This window comes from Orcinus orca, chromosome 10, assembly GCF_937001465.1.
Source record: "Orcinus orca chromosome 10, mOrcOrc1.1, whole genome shotgun sequence".
NCBI lineage: Eukaryota > Metazoa > Chordata > Mammalia > Artiodactyla > Delphinidae > Orcinus > Orcinus orca.
In genome coordinates, this window is record NC_064568.1 from 21,254,522 (window position 1) to 21,279,615 (window position 25,094).

The 25,094-nt window shown below is 42.6% G+C and overlaps 1 protein-coding gene across 1 annotated transcript; it reads right to left on the reverse strand.

Moving 5' to 3' along the window:
- Window positions 1-1,288: 1,288 nt before the first annotated feature.
- On the reverse strand, window positions 1,289-21,441 carry ARL6IP5 (ADP ribosylation factor like GTPase 6 interacting protein 5). The gene is made up of 3 exons (XM_004268007.4): window positions 20,615-21,441; window positions 4,217-4,434; window positions 1,289-2,233 (listed from the first exon to the last, which is right to left on the reverse strand). The coding sequence occupies exons 1-3, from the start codon at window positions 20,788-20,790 to the stop codon at window positions 2,061-2,063; spliced, it is 567 nt and encodes a 188-aa protein (XP_004268055.1). The 5' UTR covers window positions 20,791-21,441; the 3' UTR covers window positions 1,289-2,060.
- Window positions 21,442-25,094: the final 3,653 nt, after the last annotated feature.

A 25,094-nucleotide genomic window follows, 5' to 3' on the forward strand; every position in this document is an offset into this window, starting at 1 on the left:
TTGCTTATACAGCAACAGTATTAATAAATAAGCCAGGAATTTCAAAAAGTGTGAATACTCCTGAAAGAGGACGTTACTCTTAGATGTGCAAAAAGGAAAGATGATCCAAATTCAAATTTACTGCCTCATTACACAGGTTTTGTCAAGAAACAGGTGAAGCCATTCATATTATGCTTTTTTTTTCTATTCACCCACTCCCACCTTAAAAATCAGTTAAGATTTTCAGTTAAGAAAATTTTAACTTGTTTTTAAAGTGAAATAATTTATTGCATTTCCATGCTAGAGTTTTCTATTATATTCTGACCACCAACCATTAGTAATTGTAATGAGTATATTTTTTTCATTCACGTCATCACTTTCTCCAAATTTACTGCATTTAGTCCACAGATTTCACCATGTAGAAAATGGGTCTAAAATATGTATAAGCCCATGCCAGGTTTAAAAAAGGATTCCATTAGTATTCGGTTTTATTCTGGCTGGAAATTAATAAAGTATTACAGTTTTATTAACAGTATTTGAAACACAAGCTGTTTTTTGCTGCAGAGAGAATATTTGCGTGTTTATAGGGCTGTCACTGAGTTTCTCAGACATTTAACACAGATGCACAGTAAATAAAGTCTCACTCCCCCAAAAACAAAATCTTTGATAAATTTTATTCATATTTGGCTATGGGTACAAATTCTAGGCCATGTATGTGAAGTCATGGTGATATCGCTTTGCTAGAGAGAAGGGCTGCAGGTCGGCTAAGAAATTAAAATGCAAGAAAAAAGCAGGAGCAGCTTATGCATTGCTTCTTATTCTAGGACATACAGGGTCTCTTCAATAAGTACTGCTCCAAATGTCTTCCTAATTCCATGCTAGGGAGAGCTAACTATTTTCTATTCATCTATGAAATCACGCAATTGGCAAGGAAAACATGTTGTATCATCTATTTCTAAATACATGGGAAGTGAAAGGAAGAAAGTAATAGAAAATACAAACTCATGCTATCTTAATTCTAATGTCTAGCTATAAAAACATATAATTGTACAAGTGCTATCTGATATTTTTATGACCTGCAGAAGCTGTTGATCACTCCCATTTTTGAAGGTCTTTTTGCTTGGTCATCTAAAGATGCTTTTCAGGTTTCAAAAGATCAGCTATTATTGTCCTCTTTCTGCCCCTAAGGAATTAGTAAAATGCACGTTCATTTCCTTCTTTCTAAATGTTCCAGTTAAAAATTAAACAGTGAAGAAAAAAGGGAAACATTATCTTGGACACCTTTTTGTCATTATAACAACAAAAACTGTGCAATAGAAACTCAAGTTTTATTCTGATTTTTTTGTTTGTTTTTTAACAAGACCGTCAGGAATAATACAGGTTACAGAGCTGTAACCTCCTTAAAGAAGAGGATATTTAGTTTGCAACAAATGCCTTCTAGTGAGAACATATTACTAGCACTTCAAAAATTTACAAAAGGTTGACAGAATATTCTCCTAAATAGCTAGCTTTATATTTATAAACAAAATAGAAACAACTGGTTTATCCACTGCACATCAAACAGGAGGCAAAGTGATCGAGATCACCTTTGATTTTAAAGAATAATAAAAACTATACCCCACATATTATAATCCTAAGGAAGGAATATTTTTGAAGGATGCTGAGGGGGATTAAAACAGGCTAATGCATGACATCCTCTCCTTCAGTAGTCTTTTCATTTACTCATATTGCCTTGATCCTTTACAATTACTTTTTTCCTACAAGATAACCATACTGTTGCAGTACAATCCGTAATTCTTTTCTTTTATTCCCCTTAAGAAATAAGTGCGACCCATTTCCTATCAGCTTTCATAAACACACTTGAAACTTCAGACATAATAGGAGGGTGGTTTCTTTCAGTTTGAGGCCTTTTCTCCGTAACAGCAGAGAGGAGAACAGGGTGGCCTCTCCGTGCGTGCTGCCATGGATAGCTGGATGGTTTGTGCACCTCGTATTTCAAAAACACAAACGGAAAGTAGGTCTGGACAAGGACAAACTGCAACCCGATTTCTGCTGCAACCCTATCAGCAGGTCAGCTCTATTTACTCCTTCACTTTACTGATATAGTCAGTGAACTTGCTGATGCTCTCTTCCTGCTGTTCTAGGGCATCCAGGACAATGCCCATGGGCGTCCTCTTCAGACCGATCCCCTCCATTTTATTCTCCAGTTTGTTCTTGAGGTTCCGGAGTCTCAGCGATGCGTGGATAAACATCACTACAGGGAAGTGAAACGTGGTTAGCATCAAAGCAACGGTTCTCTGTTTCCCTTCACACTTGTAGCAGAAACTTTCTCTGTTAGCTACAGTCCCGTCTGGTTCTCTCATTGATCCAAGTCCCCACATGGATCCTTGGACTTTATATAAAGTATTCTTTGTGTGTGCAGGAAAATGTTGTGTTCAGCAGCAAGGACCATAATCTGGCTGCCACTCTCTTCCCTTCACACATTGATATCATTACCTTTCAGATGCTACTTAAATGCCCTGAAATTCAAAGTGAATCCATGCGATTCCAACTTCACTAAAAAGCAACTGAACACCAAGCATTTCAGAAAAGAGCTCATGCTCAGTTCAGGGATTACCTGTATTTTGTCCCTGCAGGAGGCATGCAGGTGAAGTCCTCTTAGAAAATGTCTGCTATGGGGCAGTTTTCCATAGTGTTGGGTATAGATGTCTAGATAAAAAGCTAAGGGTCTTGTGGGCCTTATGTAACCTGGTGTTCCCCAGATTTGCCTGACTATTAAGTATTACCTGAGTTTGTTTATAAAGATTCTCTGGCCTCTCCCCTAGACCTTCTGAACCAGAATCTTAAAGGGATGGTCCTGGGAGTCTGTATTTTAAACAGACACACTGGGTGATCTGCACCAGCAGTTTTCAAACTTCTGTGTACATACAGATCACCTGGACAGACGGTTAAGTAGGCAAATTCCCAGGCTTCATCACCTAAAATTCAGCCTGTTAAGACTGAGGTAGGATGCCAGAATGTAACATTTCAGTAATCATTGTGGATGCTTCTAATTGTGGATGCTTCTGACGGAGGCGATTTTGGACCTTCATTTTGAGACGCACTGATGTGTGTTCTCTCTGGAGGCTCCTAATCTAGAGCGGCCGTTAGAAACATTTGAGAAGCTTTCTAAAAATACAGGGTCTTTGGGCACCACTGTGGACCCAAAGAATCAAAATCCCCAAGGGATGTAGCTGGCAAATTTATATTTTTAAAAATCATCCTGGATGATTCTCCCAATCATCAAAGTTTGGGAATCACTGATATTGTCTAATTTCCTTCTATTATAGACGAGTGAACTACAGCCCATAGAGGATAACTGGTCCAGATCCCATGGCTGGTGTCCAGCAGGTCTAGGAATAGAAACCTGGACCCTTGACTCTTGACTTCTGATACATTTCATTACCCTGGCTTGTGTTTTTACAAGCTGTGCATTTAAGCAGAATCGCTGAAGTACTAAGCCTGTAGCACATAAAGAAAACCTGAGGAGTATTTCAAAAAGTCTGAATTTACTGATTCAATTATTTTATCCAATAAGGTATGAGATTCACATATAAATATTCTGGGCTTAATCTAACAAACCTTAAACAAGCAATTGATTTTATTTAATGGTCTAGCGGCACACGTGAAATGCTATTAAAAGTGAAAGGGATATTCCTGTCACTTAATACACTATAATTTTAATCAGATTTCTCTTGATGAGACTGGAATTTTATCTGTTCTCTGTTTCAGGCTTCCAGTGCTTGGGAATCTCGGTAAACAAGGCATATAGACTTTAGAAAATGTCTATTTCTCTTCACCAGAATTGGAGTACTTGGTATCTATATTCTGGGCCAACTTACAAAACTTTCAACACTAATTATGATCTTCTGAGTAAGTAGAGAGTAAACATCCATTTCTCTGTCACCACAGGATGCCTGGCACTGAACGCCTGAGAACAGACTCTGATATCAGACACATCTGGATTCCAGTGCAGGCTATACCACTTTTCTGCTGTATGACTTGCGATCCGTATTTGTTTTGTTTACTGTATTTGTGCAATTAATGGACTATTAGGCCTTGATCTGCTGTTTCAGAAAATTCTGATAATTTTGTAGACCTGCCAACACACCTCAGAAACAGGTTAGGTTATTCCCACTGAATGATCGTGCCTACATTTCTTTATGATATAAGGAAAGGAAGGCCCAGGTTCACTTACACAGCAAAGGAAAAGTGATGCCAAACACAAACACCATGACTCCCCCAAACATGGATATGAGGAAGTAGCTGGCTAGCATGACCACCATGACAAACGTTGTGGGGTACTGCTTCTTCATCCGGCGGAGGATGTCTTTATTGTGGGCTGCCCACACAAAGCCCGTGAACACCAGCACCACCACGATGCCTCCAAGAATCATGTTGAAGGGGCTCAGGAACCTGGCATATGAAAAAAGAGGGAGCCCAGGTCAGGAGGAAGAAAAGGAGGAAGGGGAGGAAGAGTAACAACAAAGTACTTACTTAAGCCTTTTATATAAGTTGTCTCATTTAATCATATCTTGATGAGGTAGATGCTATCAATTTACTTCTCAAAGGAAGAAACTTAGGCACAGAGGTTAGAAAATGGTGGAGCAAAGATTCCCACTGAGGCAGTGTGACTCCCATCAAATAGCCCGTCTCAATAGAGGCCCAGCATTTTAAAAGACTAGAGCCCCTCTTTTGGACGGGCTGTCTTTAGCTTTTATACATCCTGGGCTCTAGTACACGTTGATTGTATTTTCTGAGCTCCAAGGGCTTATTTAAATCCTCCTAGAAGCTGCCATGCTAGATGAATGTGGAGTACAGGTCACACAGTGGGCTCCATGAGCCCGATCCGGTCTGCAGTCACACTTGTGTTTGGACTGTGCAATAATTTTTAAAACTTTTACTTGAATCCCAATTTTTTTTTTTTTTTTTCGGTGCGCGGGCCTCTCACTGTTGTGGCCTCTCCCGTTGCGGAGCACCGGCTCCGGACGCGCAGGCTCAGCGGCCATGGCTCACAGGCCCAGCCGCCCCGCGGCACACGGGATCTTCCCGGACTGGGGCACAAACCCGCGTCCCCTGCATAGGCAGGCGGACTCTCAACCACTGCGCCACCAGGGAAGCCCCCAATGTGTTTTTAAAAAAAAAAAAAAAAAATCCATAAATCTTGGGATTTCTTGCTTCTCCCGGAAACAAGAAAATCTCACAAAACTGGGCCCAGTTTCCCATGTCAGCCACTGGCTGGAGTGCCTTCTCACTTAGATAGAATAAATGCTCTCCCTTTAGCCTCAGCCCTCACCCCCCACCCCCAGTATCTATGGCATCTCTGACACAGAGGGCCCCAGTGAGCTGCCATTAATATTGTTTTTCTAACAGCTCCCCTGCACTGCTCTCTCACATAAGCTGCCTGGCCCATGGAGGCATTTGGGTTTATGACTCCTGGCATGGAGAGGCCATTATAATTCTTTAAAAGGCCCAGAGTATCATTAGGAGATGGGTCATCAACTGAGATTTCCAAGCATAGAACCTCCAGTTTCATTGTTACATGAAGCAAAGGTTACTCTACTGTTGATAATGGGGGAAACACATTATAAAGAGGAAATTTAGATCAAGTATTTCATAAGTGAGAATGACTGGGCATTGTAGCCCCACTCAGCCCAACCCTCCCACCCCACTGTGTGTACAAAATCCTTAACAAGACATTTGTGGTCAGCAAGTATGATGAATTACTAACTTTTTACCCTTCTAAGAGGCTAATGAGCATTTTGCTTGGGAAGGACAAAGAGGGTCAGTGTGTTACCATCATGCTCTGAATATTAACATCACTGATTTGGAAGACAGGATAATGAAAGGTGATGCCCAGAGCTTACTTTCTCTGAAATAGAACAGATGAAGGAGTCATATTCATATTGGGATGCATATTTAGGACAATTAAGATTCTTTTTTTAAAAAATCCCTTTAAATTTTAGCTCTGATTCTGCCTCCTGAAACACAAAAGCTGTTTTAAATAGTTTCAAATAGGAGTGAAAGTATTGCATATCTTAATGGGTGAAATCAGGGACATAAGTTATGTCAAGCTCCTTTGAAAAAGTAAAAAATTTCTACCAAAATGCACGGAGTTAAACAGTGGTAAAAGTAGTAGCACGTAATTTAAAATTAACCGCTACAATAATAAGTTGCTTATTTCATTCAGAACTCTTGCAAATACTTATACCCTTCAAGGCAAAAATCTCCTCTTTAGAATAGTCTAAGGAAGTGAATAAAAATGCAAAGACTGAACTGTAACAGTATTCCCACAAGTGGTATTTATGATTTATAACCTTTAGAAACAACCTATGTGGCCAACAATTTACTAAATGGTGGCATATACAACTGTTTTCAAAAAGTCAAAGTGTACTTAATAATGTGGGAAGACAATAATATATTGATTGGGTAAAAGTGACAATTCTCTCTGGTAGGTGGATTTAGCGCCTATGTTATATAACTCAGAAGTAGAAATTTTTGCAATTCGTAAATTATTTTGTAATCAGAAATAAAATGAACATATAAAAAATGAAATATAAAGATGTAAAAGGGGACCTCCCTGGTGGTCCAGTGGTTAAGAATCCGTCTTGCAATGCAGGGGACACGGGTTCGAGCCCTGGTCAGGGAACTAAGATCCCACATGTGGTGGGGCAACTAAGCCCGCGTACCGCAACTACCGAGCCCGCGCACCTCAATGAGAGAGCCTGCACGCTGCAAGCTACAGAGCCCACATGCTCTGGAGCCCGCCCGCTGCAACGAAAAGATCCTGCGTGCCACAGCTAAGACCCAGTAGAGCCAATAAAAATAAATTTAAAAAAAAAGATAAAATAAAAACTAAAACCTGATCTTTAAAAAGAAAGAAAAGAAAAAGAAAAAAAGACTATGGGATGGTTAGATATAAAAGTAACTGCTCCTCAGCCCCACAACACCGGCTTGGGACAGGCCAACTACAACAGTCCAATCTTACCTTGCCTCATCTCTCCAATAACATTAATGCAATTTCAATTCATATGCACAGCCAAGCTCTTCCTTCTCCCATCCAAACCTTGGTTTCCTGCCCACTCTCTAGATCCTCTTGTAACCAATCCACCACTTGCCCTGCAAGCTTTCCCACCTTCCAGCACACGTGCTAGTCTATCTGTCCTCCTCCGTCAGTTTTTTATTATTTAGGTCTTTTCGCCTCTTTGTTCTTTTTTCTTTTCTTTTTCACAGTTTTATCTGGCTTATACCGTGTCTCCAGCTTTGACCCTGGAATTGGTTTGGGAAAGACAAAAGTTTCCTTATAGGTCTGGGGAAGGGAAGACTTGGACAGGGCCAAAACAAAATCCTCTTTAGCTAGTGATAGGGAGACTGGGTAGAGAGGCTCAGAAACTCTCACAGATTAATAAATTTCATTTCTAGCACCAAAAAGATTCTGAGAGAAATGATACCAAAAGACTCCAGTAGTTATACTGGGTAATAGGATCATTGGTAATATATTCCCATTTGCTTATCTCTATTTTCATATTTTTTCAATAGCCATGTATTACTTGAAAATAAAAAAAATTGATATTTAAAAATAAAAGAAATGGGGGAAAGGTGCCTGAAAGAGACAAACCCTTTTACATAGCCTTGATGCTGACAAAATCAACATCAACTCAAAGAAGCAGAGCAGAGGGTTCAAGTTTAGGAAACTCCTTTGCATAAGCTGCAAATAGGATATGGCTGGTTGGTGGCAAAGTGTCAAAGGTCTCCGGCGCAGTTCTTCCTAGAATATCTGTTAAAATAACAATTCACGAGGTGTAGCATATACTGAAATGCATGCCAAACTGTTTCTATTTTTCTCGGGACAAGTGAGGTAGATACCTAGGCTGAATGTCTAAATAAAGCCCAGGACAAAGAACAATGAAAAATCCAGGCCTGACTCAAGCAATTCCAGATTTGCTTTTCACCTGTTCCTGTTGCTCATGTTCAAGGGAAAAGAACAGAGCAGAGTCCTACAGAAGTGGTTTTAGCTTACCACGTGCCCAGCCATGATCTGTAATTAAACCAAAGTTCCAAGCTGGAAAAAAATGAACAAAGTTACTTGGAGCAGAAATGATTTTCTTCCTTACTCCGCTTAAGGGCAATTCCATTCTAAGAAAGGGTAAAATGCACACTACTCCCACTGCCCTGGCACCTCCCTCTACTTGGAGCAAAATAGACCGCCCTCCAGAGATTAATTTCATTTTCCAGTGAGTGTAGGAGTTTGGGAACCAGTTGTCGACTGAGATGAGTAAAGCTGTTTTACTCAACAGTTGGGTTCTTAGTGACATCAGTCACAATGAAGCCCAGGGACCTTTAGGACAAAACTTCCATAAATGTGCCACCCCAGCTTTCATGTGGACAATTGCCATTGGGCTCGATGGGTGCTATTTCATTTTTTGGTAGTCTGTGAATGAGAGAGAGGGGGGAAGGGAGGAAGGAAGATAGAGGGAAGCAAAGGAGAGAGGGAGAGAGGAGGGAGAGAAAAGAGAGCAAGATCGTGATTTTCTATCTTTGTTGAAAATAGGACCTAGTTTTACAAATCAAAAACAATAACTTTTTCTATTGTGAGTTAAAAATATATACTTACATACATATGTATCCTATCCAATTAAAAAGTTGATAGATAAATGTAATAGTTAAAAATTCTGGTGGAATCACTGACAGTTGTATAAAAGTTTAGAATCCCAGCAGCCTCGTCAAAGAGGAATCACCCCAGTCCCATTAAACAGATGCATAAACTGAGGCCCAGGGCAGTGAAGGAACATAGTCAAAGGGATCCGGGGGAGAAAAACAGTGCCAGTTGATGTAATTGTGACAGCAATTCATAATATAACCCATTCTGTGTTGTTAACCAGCTTCAGAGATTTCCCCCCTCAACCATTTTAGAACCCTGTCCTTCCAGTTGGGGTAAGCAACTAAGGATCATTCTGGGAAATCCGTCAGCATTCTCATTTCTCTCTAAAGGAAGGCAGCTATGAGTGGCTGTGGACACAGGTCCTAAATTTGCCAACATGACTCAGCTAGCTATAGCTATAGTTTCAGCACAAGTTGCTAAAAAAAAAAAAAAAAAAAAAATCTCGGCCAACAGTAGAATTTTAGAGCTAGGATGGATCTTGAAAACACACCTCATTCTACATAGAAGCAAGGTAAGGAATAGATAAGTTAATAAATTTGTCCCAAGGCCACCAATTGCAGTGCTGGTGATAAAAGTTTACCTGAACAGAGATCTTCAGATTGACTCAAGTGCACGTTTGGTAATGCCTGCCATGCTGTGATGCCAGCAAGAGCCAAAGAGGTGGTGAAATATTTTCTGAGCAGCAGAAGCAGCTTTGCACTGAGTTCCAATTTTCTAACCCAAAAAAGCTATTTTGTCAGTTTGGTTCCTGAGGAAGCCTGACTCACCAAGAAAGCGGGGAACAATTTACTCACAGTGCACTTCTCTAAATTGGTGATGTTTTTCTGAGGTTCTTAAACAACCAGAGGGGTCACTGCCAGTATGAATCCACCCATCCATTTTCTTGCTTCTCATCACTCTTAGGATAAAAACAGGATTCTTTCCACATTCTACAAGGCCCCTCAGGGTCTGGCCCCTGCTTGCCTCTGCAGCCAGGGTATGTAGTTTGTACCTGGGACAATGGGGCTGAGCTGAGGGCATAAACGTGGCCGGAAATTCAGGTCACACTTCACCCACCAAGTCTGCAATTTGGCTTAAGCTGCATCTCTCAGGACGAAGGGACAGTTTGAATCATCAGTATGAGGGATGGCTAAGGGGTACACCATCTCTGCCTGTCAGCTTTTTCATACCGCCGCCTCCTGATTCTGCAAGCCATCTGCTGGCATTCTTATCTGTCTCTAGAACTTACCCTGCCCCTGGCCATCACAGGCCTGAGCACAAGCCGTTCTTTCTGCCTGATTCACTCCTATCTTCTTCGAATCTCAGCTTAATCAGCTTTTTCTCAGTCTCTCTGACCACATCCTGGCACCGTCTGCCTCTTCTTCATAGCTCTGAACCCAGTGGCAGTTTGATATTTATTTGAATGAATATTGGATGAATGTCTCTGTCTCCCACTAGAGACCAAGCGCTATGAGGGCAGGGACCGTGACATTTTCTCCCCAGCACTTGGCGCAGTGGCTGGCACAGAGCAGGAGTTCAGTAAATACTTGTAGAAAGAAAGAAAAAGGGGAAGTGAGAATCTAGCACATTTTCATGTTATTTAAAGTAAGCTCAGCAACTTTCTATGGCCAGGAATTAAGTGACAAGAGAGTTATCTTGGACAAATCGCGATTATTCTCACTGTACACTAAGTATTACTGTAGAAACGGTCCCCGTCTTTGTACCTTCACAGAGTTGTGATGAAAGGAACAAAACAAAAACCAAAAGTAGGAGAAACTCCTATGCAAACATAGGAGATAATCAGATGAAATCGCAGGGCCCTTGGGCTCACTGGAAGGAGGAATCTTCGTAAGTTCTGTCACTAGTGCTGGCTGGGGGCCAGGAGGGAGAGTGGGTGGGACAGAGAGAGATTCATCCACCTGCAGACCTGTCTATATAGGCCCTCTTGCCCTTGGATTCCTCAGATAATCCCAACCTTCTTCTGTGGTTATTTTGGTATCCCAACACGGCTTCCTTCCTGGCAAGAACTATCTCTGACTATAAAGGACAAATGTAAATGTACAAATCAGTTTTGAGTAAATGTGATCGGTGTCTCCTGGGTCTAATGATCACAGGCAGTTAAGGTGGGGCAGGGATCAGACTCCTTTGTCACAGAAAGGTTAAAGTAACCTAACCTTGAGATTTTCCTAAGCAACTGAATCAGCTCAGCTCATAGTATTTATTGCATACTCGCTGTGTACTGAATACTTATCACACCGTGTGTACTGGTCCCATCAAACTAAACACATCCAAATGATCCACTGTCTTGGCAGCAGGTGGCATGTAAAAAGTATCCATTCTAAGACATATGAACCTCCGTGTTTTCTTTCGTATTTATCAAGCTCATTGCTGGTTTTATTTTTTATTAGCAACAGCTTGGACCTGGGTTAGAAGCCATGAGTCTCACCCCTCCCCTAGCCGTGGAGCTTCAAATAGTCACTATACAAGGGACTAATTAGACTGCAACAGATCCTTTTTAAACTTTTTTTACAGCAAATTTCTAAAGGTAGAGAGAATGGTATAATGAACCCTCACGTACACTGATCACTGCCTTCAACAATTAGGAACCCACAGTTAATCTCACAATAATGCTTTAGAACTCAAGTGGAAAGATATTTGTTTACAAACTGTTCTTTCTGAATGCTTTTAGTGGAGTTGATTAAATGGTTGTCACATGGCAAGTTCTTACAGCACTGTGGAGAGAGGACAGGGGTTTGGACAAATGCTAATGAGCCTGGTGACACATAAACTCCCTTCCTACAAGCAGTTCCTGTCTATTTACCTCCCACTAACCCCAATTTCTGCATTCCTTTTTGTTTCCTGCAGATGAAGACTTCACTGATGGGATACAAAGCAGATTAGAAGCAGCAGAAGCCAGAGCCCCGGTTTTCCACTTCAGATGGGCTTTCTGTCTTCCAGGTGTCTCCATTTCACGAATGCCCCCTGGGAGAAAAGGCCAGGAAATCCTATCTATTTATGGTAAATGCTTGCAGAACGGAGATGCAGCCTACAGGTTTTTTCTTAAGATCACGGGCATGGAAGTGTTCCCTGAAACAAGAAGCCAAGCTCATTACAAGAGCCAGGGGAGGATGTTATAAGTATTCTGAAGCTGAGTGATTCACTTGTCCAAAAGGAAAATAAAAAATCTCCAAGGGTGCTGTTCAATTTGGTACAGGTCCAGTTCATCTTTTAGAATTGCATTTCCTGTACAGAGCTCTCTGCCCCTCTAGTAAGGTGATCGAGAGCTTTTGCCCTCTTAGAAAGGGGTAAAAAAGAAGCCCCAAATCCGCCTATTTACTTGAACATTTACCCAGAATCATTGTAAATCCTTATATAGGGAAAGGGGATAGAAACTACCAACCGCAGGAAATATTTTAAAAAATAAAGTGTGTATGGGGAGATGTTGAGAAGAACAAGGTTATGTACATAGTGTCAGAAGATGATTTAACAGAAGAATTCTTACTTGAGGAAGAATTTTGAGATTAAAATTTCACTGAGTGTTGACAGACCTCTTAAAGTTTTGTACTCAGAAGAAACACATGACCCGCCCCAGAACGACATGTGCCAGCATGCCATGTGCAGTGCCTCAAGTGCAAATAAAAGTGCGTGGAAGGGCAGGAAGAGATTAATTCTGGGAGGATTTGGGATGGCTGGGTGGACTTGTACTCCTGCTGGTATCCTCAGAGCACCAACAGTATCTGGCAAGTAGCAGGTGCTCAGCAAATACTTGTCCAACTGAGTAGAAGGCATCTGTGCTGCAGGTGAGGATGGTTCCGTTTAATAATCCTTTCCCCGTCCATATACTCAATGCCTCTCCCATTTCTGACGCTGGAGAGTTTTGCGATTTGGCATCATAACATATAGAGGAGATCAGGTAAGTCAGGTTGAAAATGATGTGTGTTTATATATGTGTATGTTTCTGTGCACTTGTATAAAAATTAATTCTTATGTGTTCAGCATCCTCTTGGTGCCTCTATAAACATGGTGAAGGCAGGAACCACAGCTGTCTCATTCTCCACTGTATCTCCCGGCCCGGTGCCTGAGAAATCAGTAAGTGCCTCATATTCTTTGTGGAGTGAACAAATGAAACAACACAAATAGAGTAATATTGTAGAATTGGCTAAGGAATCTCAGAAACATTTCCACTAGGTTTCAGCCTGTTTATGCAATTGATTTCATCTGCAAAGGTTTTAATACATTCCCATCCACCCAAGGGCTCTTTCTTTTCTTCCTCTACCAGCTAGAAACTTGGTTTTTCTTCCTTTTTGCAGTAAAAGGGGCAAACAGTCTGCCCATTTCTTAAAACCAGATGCTGATGGCTACCAGCCTGGAACATATTATGGGACCACACTCATTTTTTTAAAAAATTATTTTTATTTTTTGGCTGCGTCAGGTCTTAGTTGTTGCACGCAGCATCTTTCCTGTGGCATGTGGGGTCAGTAGTTGTGGCATGTGGGCTTAGTTGCCCTGTGGCATGTGGGATCTTAGTCTCCCGACCAGGGATCAAACCGGCGTCCCCCGCCTTGCAAGATGGATTCTTAACTACTGGACCACCAGGGAAGTCCCGGGACCACACTCATTTTGAAAAGATTACAGTAATACTCTTTTCAGATAGAAGAAACTCCTTACCATCTTAAGCGACTAAAAGCAAAAAGTGGTAACTCTAGTTTCCACCCAGTGGTAGCACCAACATGGGCCACATGGAGATAAAGTATCAATACTTTAGCTAAGGAGAGACCTTCAAGACGGTGGAGGAGTAAGACGTAGAGATCACCTTCCTCCCCACAAATACATCAGAAATACATCTACATGTGGAACAACTCCTACAGAACACCTACTGAACGCTGGCAGAAGACCTCAGACCTCCCAAAAGGCAAGAAACTCCCCACGTACCTGGGTAGGGTAAAAGAAAAAAGAAAAGACAGAGACAAAAGAATAGGGATGGGACCTGCACCAGTGGGAGGGAGCTGTGAAGGAGGAAAGGTTTCCGCACACTAGGAAGCCCCTTCACGGGCGGAGACTGCGGGTGGCGGAGGGGGGAAGCTTCGGAGCCACGGAGGAGAGCACAGCAACAGGGGTGCGGGGGGCAAAGCGAAGAGATTCCCGCACAGAGGATCGGTGCCGACCGGCATCACCAACCCAAGAGGCTTGTCTGCTCACCCACCGGGGTGGCGGGGGGGCAGTGTTCGGAGCTGAGGCTTGGGCTTCGGAGGTCAGATCCCAGGGAGAGGACTGGGGTTGGCTGAGGAACACAGCCTGAAGGGGCTAGTGCACCACAGCTAGCTGGGAGGGAGTCTGGGAAGAAGCCTGGACCTGCTTAAGAGGCAAGGGACCATTGTTTTGGGGTGCTCGAGGAGAGGGGATTCAGAGCGCTGCTTATAGGAGCTCCAGAGATGGGCGTGAGCTGCAGCTATCAGCCTGGACCCCAGAGACGGGCATGAGACACTAAGGCTGCTACTGCCGCCACCAAGAAGCCTGTGTGCGAGCACAGGTCACTATCTACACCTCCCTTCCGGGAAGCCTGTGCAGCCTGCCACCGCCAGGGTCCCGGGATCCAGGGACAACTTACCCGGGAGAACGCACGGCGCACCTCAGGCTGCTGCAACGTCATGCTGGCCTCTGCCACCGCAGGCTCGCCCCGCATCCGTACCCCTCCCTCCCCCGTCCTGAGTGAGTCAGAGCCCCCTAATCAGCTGCTCCTTTAACCCCGTCCTGTCTGGGCGGGAAGAGACGCCCTCAGGCGGCCTACACGCAGAGGCAGGTCCAGATCCAAAGCTGAACCCCAGGAGCTGTGCGAACAAAGAAGAGAAAGGGAAATCTCTCCCAGCAGCCTCGGGAGCAGCGGATTAAGTCTCCACAATCAACTTGATGTACCCTGCGTCTCTGGAATACCTGAACAATGTATCATCCCAAAAGTGAGGTGGTGGACTTTGGGAGCAACTGTAGACTTGGGGCTAGCTTTCTGCATCTAATTTGTTTTTGGTTTTATGTTTATCTTAGTTTAGTATTTATTATCATTGGTAGATTTGTTTATTGATTTGGTTGCTCTCTTCCTTTTTTTTTAATATTTACAGATATATTTTTTTTCTTTTTTTCATTTTGTGAGTGTGTGTATGTATGCTTCTCTGTGTGATTTTTGTCTGTATAGCTTTGTTTTTACCATTTGTCCTAGGGTTCTGTCTGTCCGTTTGTGGTTTTTTTGTTGTTTGTTTTTGAATAGTTTTTAGCGCTTGTTATCATTGGTGGATTTGTTTTTTGGTTTGGTTGCTGTCTTCTTCCTTTTTCTTTTCTTAATTAATTTTTACTTTTTTAATAATTTATTTTTTTATTTTAATAACGTTAATTTATTTTTTTCTTTCTTTCTTTTTTTTCTCCCTTTTCTTCTGAGCCATGTGGCTGACAGGGTCTTCATGCTCCAGCCAGGTGTCAGGCCTGTGCCTCTGAGGTGGGAGAGCCAAGTTCAGGACATTGGTCCACCAGAGACCTCCCGGCTCTACGTAATATCAAACAGCGAAAGCTCTCCCAGAGATCTCCATCTCAACGCTAAGACCCAGCTCCACTCACCGACCAGCAAGCTGCAGTGCTGGACACACTATGCCAAACAACTAGCAAGACAGAAACACAGCCCCACCCATTAGCAGAGAGGCTGCCTAAAATCATAATAAGTCCACAGACACCCAAAAACACACCACTGGATGTGGTCCTGCCCACCAGAAAGACAAGATCCCGCCTCATCCACCAGAACACAGGCACCAGTGCCCTCCACCAGGAAGCCTACACAGCTCCCCGAACCAACATTACCCAGTGGAGGCAGACACCAAAAACAACGGGAACTACGAACATGCAGCCTGTGAAAAGGAGAGCCCAAACACAGTAAGTTAAGCAAAATGAGAAGACAGAGGAACACACAGCAGATGAAGGAGCCAGGTAAAACCCCACCAAACCAAATAAATGAAGAGAAAATAGGCAGTCTACCTGAAAAAGAATTCAGAGTAATGATAGTAAAGATGATCCAAAATCTTGGAAATAGAATGGAAAAAATACAAGAAACGTTTAACAAGGACCTAGAAGAACTAAAGAGCAAACAAACAACGATGAACAACACAATCAATGAAATTAAAAATTCTCTAGAAGGAATCAATAGCAGAATAACTGAGGCAGAAGAATGGATAAATGACCTGGAAGATAAAATAGTGGAAATAACTACTGCAGAGCAGAATAAAGAAAAAAGAATGAAAAGAATTGAGATGGGAGAAAATATTTGCAAATGAAGCAACCGACAAAGGATTAATCTCCAAAATTTACAAGCAGCTCATGCAGCTCAATATCAAAAAACAAACAACCCAATCCAAAAATGGGCAGAAGACCTAAACAGACATTTCTCTAAAGAAGATATACAGATTGCCAACAAACACGTGAAAGGATGCTCAACATCACTAATCATTAGAGAAATGCAAATCAAAACTACAATGAGGTATCACCTCACACCGTCAGAATGGGCATCATCAAAAAATCTACAAACAATAAGTGACATTTTCGATTGTCACAACTGAAGGGGAGGGCACTTTTTTTTTTTCCAAATTATGTTTTACTAATAAAACAAGTAAAAACTGATTTATCAATCTTCACATAGTAGAGAGCAGAGATGGTGCTAAACATCCTACAATACACAGGACAGCCCCCTACAACAAAGAATTCTACGATCCACAATGTCAGCAGAACCCAGGTGGAGAAACACTACAGAAGGGTATTTCACCAAATTTGCAAGGGCAATATGAATTAGCAAAGATTCTGAATTCTAAACTTTTTAAAATTGAATTTTTACACCATAGTAATCCTAACCAATACGTAGTAAGCACTGTCAGCAACGACCCAGTTAGAATCACTCCAGGAGCATGTTGCTGTTATGTGCTGGCATGCTGCTATGTGCTTCAAAATAATTTATTCCGTTAAAAGTTGCCCCCGTGATCACGTTGAAACCTTACGTTCATTTATTTATTCTTTGCATTCGCCAGCTAAACATCTGCTGTATTGTAGGCCTTGGGGATCCAGGGAATAAAAATAATGCTAACCACAACAACAAGAAAAAGAAAAAAATAATCACAAACAAAACCCACAGGGAACTCCCTGGTGGTCCAGTTGTAAGACTCTGCGCTCCCAATGCAGCAGGCCCGGGTTCCATCCCTGGTCAGGGAACTAGATCCCGCATGCATGCCGCAACTAAGAAGTCCGCATACCGCAACGAAGATCCTGCGTGCTGCAACTAAGAGCTGGTGCAGTCAAATTGATTGATTAACTAATTAATTAATTAAAAAACCCACAGTCTCTGGCCTCAAGGACTCAATAGTGCAGAGTGAAGACAAGTGAAGAGACAAATTAAAAGCCTGTGGGGTAAATACCAGACAAGATGTGTGCACACGTGTGGGGAGTGAGGGGCAAAATCCTGTAGGAGAAGCAGGAGGAGATGAGTAAGTTGGGGACTGGTGTTTGGGTGGATGGAGCTGCTGGGATACAGATGGTATCTGTGTTTCTCCTTAAGTCAATGATAACACCAACGATACAAATAATAATGAAAACTCCAAAATAAATTTCGTGAAGCAAAAAGTAGGAGCTGGACACTGTTCTAAGAAACTTGCCTATATTAACTCAGATAATCCTCAGAAAAGCCCTACAATGCAGGTACTATCATTAGTCTCATTTTACAGATGAGGAACCTGAGGCAAAGGGTGGTTCAAGTGACCTACCCAAGGTCACATGGCTAGTGACTGGTAGTTGGGATTCAAAATTTACTTAACCAGGCTCTGGTGCTGAGATTCTTAACCACTACTTTCTACTCTGTGAAGAGCCGGAAGGTATGACAACTGTCCCCCACAAGGACTATTAGCTAAGAGACTTAGACTTAATCTAAGAGGCCGAATAGATCTCCTGAGTGAAAGTCATATGCCTGGGAAACCATGCTTTTAGGATGAAGACCAAACTTCTAACCATGGATTACCAGGCCCTGACTGATCAGGCCCTCAGGCACAGATCTGTCTCTATCCTAATCCCTCTTAATCTCCATCTTGGTCTGGGCAGCCCTTCCGGGTATTTTGGAGCTAGATAATATCCACTTCTCAGAAGTCTTTAGACTTGAGGCTAGAGCCCTCCAACAATGACCTGGCGGTCCCTTCTGTCCCGCAGGGGATGGTACCATTGAAGAAGATACTTCCAACACAGTCCTTTCCCCGGGAAACACCCAGGCCACATTTTCACACACACTCTACCAAGATATCATGAGAAACCATCAGATGCCAGTAGAGAATCCAGTCAAACAGCCTCCAGCTCTGTTCTGACCCTCCCATCTACTGATATCACCAAAAGAGGAGAGTCCTGTTTAGAATCAGAAACGTTCTGGCATCAACTAAGCCTCCCTGACCCTGAAGACATTTAGTTTCTTCCAGCTTTAAGATACTACAATTCCAAACCTCATGACTCATAGGAAGATGGCATAGTAGTTAAGAGTCTGGGGTTGTGACTTTGAGCAGGTCGTTTAAACTTTCAGAGCCTCAGGTCTAATAATAACAACAATAATAATGCAATAATAATGTCTCATCTCATCGGGTTGTATGAGGGAATTTGCTAAATTACTTACCAAAGTACCTGGCACACAGAGCGCTCAATAAATGTTAGCTTTTATTATTATTAAATTATAAAGGAAGAAAAGTGCAATCTGGAAAGAACTACAGGCTGTGCATTTGTAGATGCATAGGAAACAGTTGAAGATGTCACACCAGGTTTTACTGGGGTACAAAGGGAATCCCACACTTGGCACACAATTTTCAGAACAACTTACTAGCCTGTATCTTTTGTAAGTTTTTAAAGATAAGATTAATTAAAAAATGAAATGGCGGGTGGGATAGGGAGGGTGAGAGGGAGACGCAAGAGGGAGGGGATATGGGGATATATGTATACGTATAGCTGATTCACTTTGTTATACAGCAGAAAGTAACACACCATTGTAAAGCAATTATACTCCAATAAAGACATTTTACAAAAATGAAATGGCTACTTTTCACTTTCACTTTCAAAAATGTGACTGCCAATCCCCATCTTCTATTTGAAAAGGGAAATAGGAAGGGCCAACACCCCAAACTGCCTGAGTTAGTAGGCTAAGACACCACAATGAAGGAGCTCTATTTAGTCAGGGCATTCATAGTGAAAAATGAATTCCATCAAGGTAGCAATGCTGCTGGAGCTTGTGTCTGATCTGGGCAGTACATCTTTTTGAAAAGCAAGGTTTTTTGTTTGTTTTTGGGTTTTTTTCTGTACATTTGATTGGTCTGTGTCAAATCTTGCCCTATATCTAGATTTGGGGGAGTGTACCTCAAAAAAAAAAAGACCCCATAGCTAGACGACCAGGTAAGATGCCTTTACAAAGAAAGAGAAAAGAAAAAGCAAAACAACAGAGGCAATCCTATTTACCAGAGATTTTGTTTTAAAGAAATTTTTTTATTGTTCGGAGAAATAAGCCTTAAGCATAAAGCTAGGGGAAGGTTCAGAAGGCAGCTGCTCCAGGCCTGTCCGACTCCAACTAATTTTAACTTGGCTGCTGTATAATTCGGAGTCGGTTGAGAGCCCATGCTGTCCACACACCAAGCCATTCTGAGTTGGAAATTCCTTAAGCAACACATCATGAGGATCTGTGTAATTGTCTATTCAGTCACACAAATGAGAGTCCACTTCTGCATGGGGGCAGATATTCTGAACCACACCCAGAAACTGTGAACTCTCCCTCTCCCCCCCGTGCTGGGTATTTGGTCCTACATCTTCTCAACAACTGTCACGTGCCCTTTGGTCAGGATTCATGTGTGATTGATCTTGGTGTGCCCAAGCTTGGCACAGAGAAGTGACTCAATAAATATGACAAAGAACAGCAAACCAACTACAGAAACCATCCTATTTGCCCTTTCCCACACTTTACAAGTTTAGATTTTTCCTTTCTCCCAGGCCAGCTTGCTTTCCCTCTGTGTTTGCTTTCAAATAGAAATGCCAGACACTTCTTTAATGGCAAATGGGTTTCTTTATAAAGTCTGAGGGTGCTTTTTTCTTTAAAGGTGCATGGGATCAGCAAGATCTAGAATATCACCACCCCATCTTGCAAAAGTGAGTGAAGCATTTCTTAAAGGGTGAACTACCAGAAAAAGTGGTTTCTAGAAGAACAGGTGTTGTGTGAAATCGCATATAACAGAGGACACAATTTTAAGATCGGGTGTGAAGATAAAGTGACCATGCCTGGCAACTACTGGAAGAAAAAAGAGCAAAAGGACACCGTTTCTAAAGTCATGACAGACTTCACCCCACACTGGGAGATGCGCCACCAGGCTACACCCACCCTTCTGCTCCCAAGCTCAGCTTTCCCGTACAATGTGGCAGGCATTAGGCAGAGAAACCTATAAAGAGAGTCGCCTCTCTGATGCCCCTTCTACACTAACACCCCAGAAGGCAGAGTCCGGATCCACACCCTGGCGCCCCAAGCCTTCCAGGGCGGCGTCCGCCCCAGCCAGCCCCAGCATAAGGTTACGCCACTTTCCTCTTTCTCCTTATTTTTAAGAGACTGGGGCGCTACAAATATCACCCCCAGCAAAAGCGTAATTGGGGTACAGCGGGAAAGAAGTCATTTTTTTCTTGCCTGAGGTTGGCAACATTTCCTCACCCCAGGACCCCCAATCACTCTTCAGCCCGAGGCGCGGAAAAAAAAAAAAAGGGCCCCCAGATTGCTGCGGCCTCGCCCTGCGAACAAGTTTCCACTGGTTTGGCCGCTTGCAGTTGTCAGGACAGGAGCTGGTCTTGGAGAGCGTTTACGCATCCCGGGATCTTGCACCAAGATCCCACTCGGTGCTGACCCCGATCAGTACCCGGGAGGGGGACCCCACTTACCCCACGACGGAAATCATCATGGCAGCCACCACCAGGTAGTTGGTCTGATAATAGAGCAGGTTGCTCACCACGCGGTTGTTCCATTTGGAAATGTCCCTGAAGTCCGGACGGGCGAAGCGGTCAGAGCCTGGGAAGAAATCGTCCCAGGCGCGGAGCGGAGCGATATTCACGTCCATGTCTGGCTTCCCAGCTTCTTGTTCTTTGCTTCTGGAATCTGGCGGCGGCGGCGGCGGCAACCGATCAGCTGAGCGGGGTGAAAGATGACAGCGGCTCTGGCTCGGTCGGCTCTGCGGTTGGCGGGCAGAGAAACAAAAGAAATTGGGAGCGGGCGGGCGTTTCTTCTCTTCTTTACTTCTTGATTGGTTCTAAGTGGTTGGTTACAGGAAAACTGGGGGCCCGCAACAGAGCAAGGAGTAGAGTGCAAAACAGATGTGAAATAACAGAAAGAAATCGGCGGAAATCCCCTGTCTGAAGAGAAGTGGCAATGCCTTCCCGGGCAGTCCGAATACAGCGTGCTTTAAAATTCCCCTTTTGAGGGTCTAATCTACGAATGTCGTCTGGACGTTAAGGACAATTTTTGCAGCTGTTCAGAAGACAATCTAAATGAAATGGAGTGGAAGGCAACTATAGTGTTTCTGGAGGATGAGCTGGTTTTGAAAATTAAGTAGTTACTAACCTTTTCACATCCGAATGCAATTCACATATTTCTCTGTTTCACCATGAGTCACTATGAGTGAAATGAGACTGGCAAAATGGGAAAGAAGGACGTGTAGAACGGAAGGGCTGGTTTGTTCTTTCACTTTTCTTCTTTGTTCTCTATCTCTGTTCTGTGGGGGCAAAATTATACAACTACTGTGCTGGTCTGATGAAGTGGGCGCTCTGGTCACTTCAGCCCTGAGCTGAGCATGTTGTTTACGTTTGAAACTAAACAATGGTCTGCAGTGAACTAATTGTTCTGCACCCAGTATTTTCTGGGCAGAAACGTGGATTCGACTCCAGAAAAAGCTAAGTTTTTTTCTTTCTTTGTTTCTTTTTTGGCTGCATTCCGTCTTCATTGCTGCACACGGGCTTTCTCCAGTTGCAGCAAGCTGGAGCTACCATTCCATGCGGTGCACGGGCTTCTCATTGTGGTGGCTTGTCTCGTTGCAGAGCACGGGTTCTAGTCGGGCGGGCTTCAGTAGTTGTGGCCCGCGGGCTCAGTAGTTGTGGCTAGCTGGCTCTAGAGCGCAGGCTCAGTAGTTGTGGCGCACGGACTTAGTTGCTCTGCGGCATGTGGGATCCTCCCAGACCAGGGATTGAACCCGTGTCCCCTGCAGTGGCAGGCGGATTCTTAACCATTGCACCACCAGGGAAGTCCTGCTTTCTTAGTTTTATCCTAATATCTGTGAACATCTGTAAGGGAGCACAGTATTTTAATATCTACGTGATAGGTTTGTATCCCAGCCCAAAGAACTGCCAAGAGATGTATTAGTTGTAAATTTCCTTCTAGGGGTTCTGAAGAGTCATCTTTTTTTCAGTTAAGGGGCTGGTTGATAAAGTAAACCTCCTTTTATCAAGATGCATAAGAATAAAGTATTTTGGTTAATTGTGTGGTAGGCAGATTTCTAAGATGCTAGCATGTAAGATAACGAAGTCTTTAAACCTTCAAGTAGTGCTGTTTTTAAAAACTGAATTCACTTTCCTCAGACTACCAATATTCAAAAAATTGGAAAGCCATAAAATATACGTAATGCAAAGTCTAGACGACAATTTGATTTCCCTTGATGATTCAGAAGCCAGTTAAGAAAATTTCAATGACTAAGAAATTACTCCTGCCACTGGTGTTTAGGAAAGTTTGGTGATTGAATCCAATCGCTAAGATATAGCCTAGATCAGCGGTCCCCAACCCTTTTGGCACCAAGTACTGGTTTTGTGGAAGACAGTTTTTCCACGATGGAATGGGGGGATGGTTTCAGGATGATTCAAGCACATTACATTTATTTTGCACTTTATTTCTATTATTATTACCTTGTAATATGTAATGAATTAATTATACAGCTCACCATAATGCTGACAGGAGGCGGAGCTCAGACAATAGTGTGAACGATGGGGAGCGGCTATAAATACAGATGAAGCTTTGCCCGCTCAGGTCACCCGCCACTCACTCCCTGTAGTGGTCCGTGGCCACTAGATGACGCTTTTAAAATAAAGTTTAAAATGTGAAAATGTTCCTGAGCTCTCACATTTTCTTGATTCTGGAAAAACAGGAAGGTTTAAAGTCAGAGAGAGCAAAATTAGAGTCCTAGCTCCCTCGTTGCTGGTGAATGACTTTGGAAAAATTACTTAATCTCCTCCAGCCTCAGTTTCTTCATGTGTAAAGTGGGTGTAATAGGAACATCTGCCATACAGGTGAAGATAAATAAAATACTGGATGGGAAGTGTTTAGAGTATAGTAATTGCACATTGTTAGATACTACTGTTACTGTTATTAATCATAATCATAATACAGGACTTGATTCATCTGTATGGTATTAACACTGCTTTAACCTGAGTTGTTTTCTACGCTGCTATAGTGAACATTCACTGACCTTTCTCTATCTAGTTGCAATTTTATTGCTATGGTTGTATCCGGATAGACTTGATAGCAAAACAAAATGTTGAAAAATATCACTAGGACGCCAACACATATTTTGAGTCCTTTCCAGGTGAAAAAGGTGAAAAGAATGCAGTCTTGTTGTGCCTTCAAGGATCTTGCAATGCAGTAGAAACCTAAACTTAAATACAAGACAGTGAGAGGAGTACTAAATAGAGGTGTGCCAGGGCTTGGTGCTTAGTTACAGGAAGTCAGAGGGTGGTGAAGAATTCCTTGGGGCTTAAGAATTTCAAGAAGCCGTGCTGTGGGCAAGCTGAGTAAACCATCTTGGTCCAGACCAGTGTGGGAGCCCCAGTAGGACCTCATTAGGAGCTGTGACCAAGAACTTTTACCTTCTAATTGCTCAGGACCACATGACCATAAGTTGTCAAGTGTGTGTTAGTAATAATAGCATTACTCACTGATTATAGGCAAATGATATCCAGTAAACATTTGTTCAGTGTTTTTTAATTTATTTGTTTAAACCTCCAAAGAGGTTTAAAAACAAAGAAATGAAAAAAATCTGGATATAGCTGTATATAACATGATCCCTTTCTTCCTCTCTCCTAAAATATTAACCATCCTTCTCTCTGGTTTAACTATGAGAGACTTTTTTTTTCCACTACACATTTCGACCTTTATCATAAAATTATTTAAAATAAAAATGAACACATGTGGAATCCTTACTTTATTTCAGGCTCTGTTTGAAATGCTTTTAGTCACAGCTCTTTGTCATTGTTCATTGTTCATTCAGGGGGATTGGCTTCAACATAAAGCCTTTCTGGGGCTCTTCTGTCCAAATCTGTGCTTCTAGATATGACCACCCAGGATATTTATCTGTCAGTATATAAACCATAGTGGATAATCTAACAGTTTGTGCTATAGTCCATTTAAAATGAAGTCTGTTGCAAGGTTTTGCTTGCATGTTACTTTCATTAGTGGCAAGGACAGGTGGCTATTTCTTATCTGTCTCTCTGAGCCAGTGGGAGTGCCTGGTGTCATCTATCAAAATACCATCACAGTGAGTCAGGGCATTAGTCCCGAGGCACAAGCAGGGCCAGATGCCTTTGCAGACCTCTTCCTGGGCCAGCCCCTTTCTGTTCATGGTGGGCCTCAGCTTCCTCCTCACGAAGTATGTGGGTTTGGACTACGTGATCTCCAAGGCATCCTTTGGTTTTCACCATTTGAGGAGGTTGTGATGCTCACTGCCACTAATGGAAAGGTCTCCTAAAAGTAGCATTGCTGGGGACCCAGCACACATGAGCGTGTTTTGAAAAAGAACCTTAGTTGTTTCCATCTGAGGAGGAGTCTAGGCAAAAAAAAAGGTTTCTTAGTTGATGTTGAGACATGTGACCTGGAGAGAGGCTGGTGTTTCCTGTTAAGTACTGTGGACTGTGAACTCTATCGCTCCATTTACTGCCTGGCACTGACTTTCAGCTCAATGAATGCTATTGACTTAAACCTGATTGGGGGATGATAAAGGACAAAGAGGAGATTAAATATCATAATTTATTAATAGCAGCTACATTTACTGAGTGCCTATCAGGCTTTATGCATTCATTCCACTTCAGTGGTTCTGCAGCTTTGTTTTGCACAGAATCATCCAAAGCTTAGTAGAAGGTTGAGGGTGGAGCCTGAAAATTTGCATTTGTAACAAGTTCTCTAATGATGCTGATGTGACTGATCAGGGTTTATATTTTGAAAACACTATGGATTTCATTTAATTCCAGTCTTACAAGGTAAACATTATCATCCCCAGTTTACAAATGAAGACAGAAGTGCCCAAGGTCTCATAATCAGTGGACAGTTAAGGATTTAAACTGTTTCTTCTGACTCTAAATCTCATTCTTGTCGCACTCCAAGAAAGGA

Bases quoted from the DNA above. Each gene is read 5' to 3' on its own strand.
- ARL6IP5 (XM_004268007.4), bottom strand. From the start codon at position 20,790: ATGGACGTGAATATCGCTCCGCTCCGCGCCTGGGACGATTTCTTCCCA. The intron at 4,435-20,614 runs GTAAGTGGGGTC...TTCATATGCCAG, and splicing joins ATGATGATTTCCGTCGTGGG to GTTCCTGAGCCCCTTCAACA. The intron at 2,234-4,216 runs GTAAGTGAACCT...ACTTCCCTGTAG, and splicing joins CATCACTTTTCCTTTGCTGT to TGATGTTTATCCACGCATCG.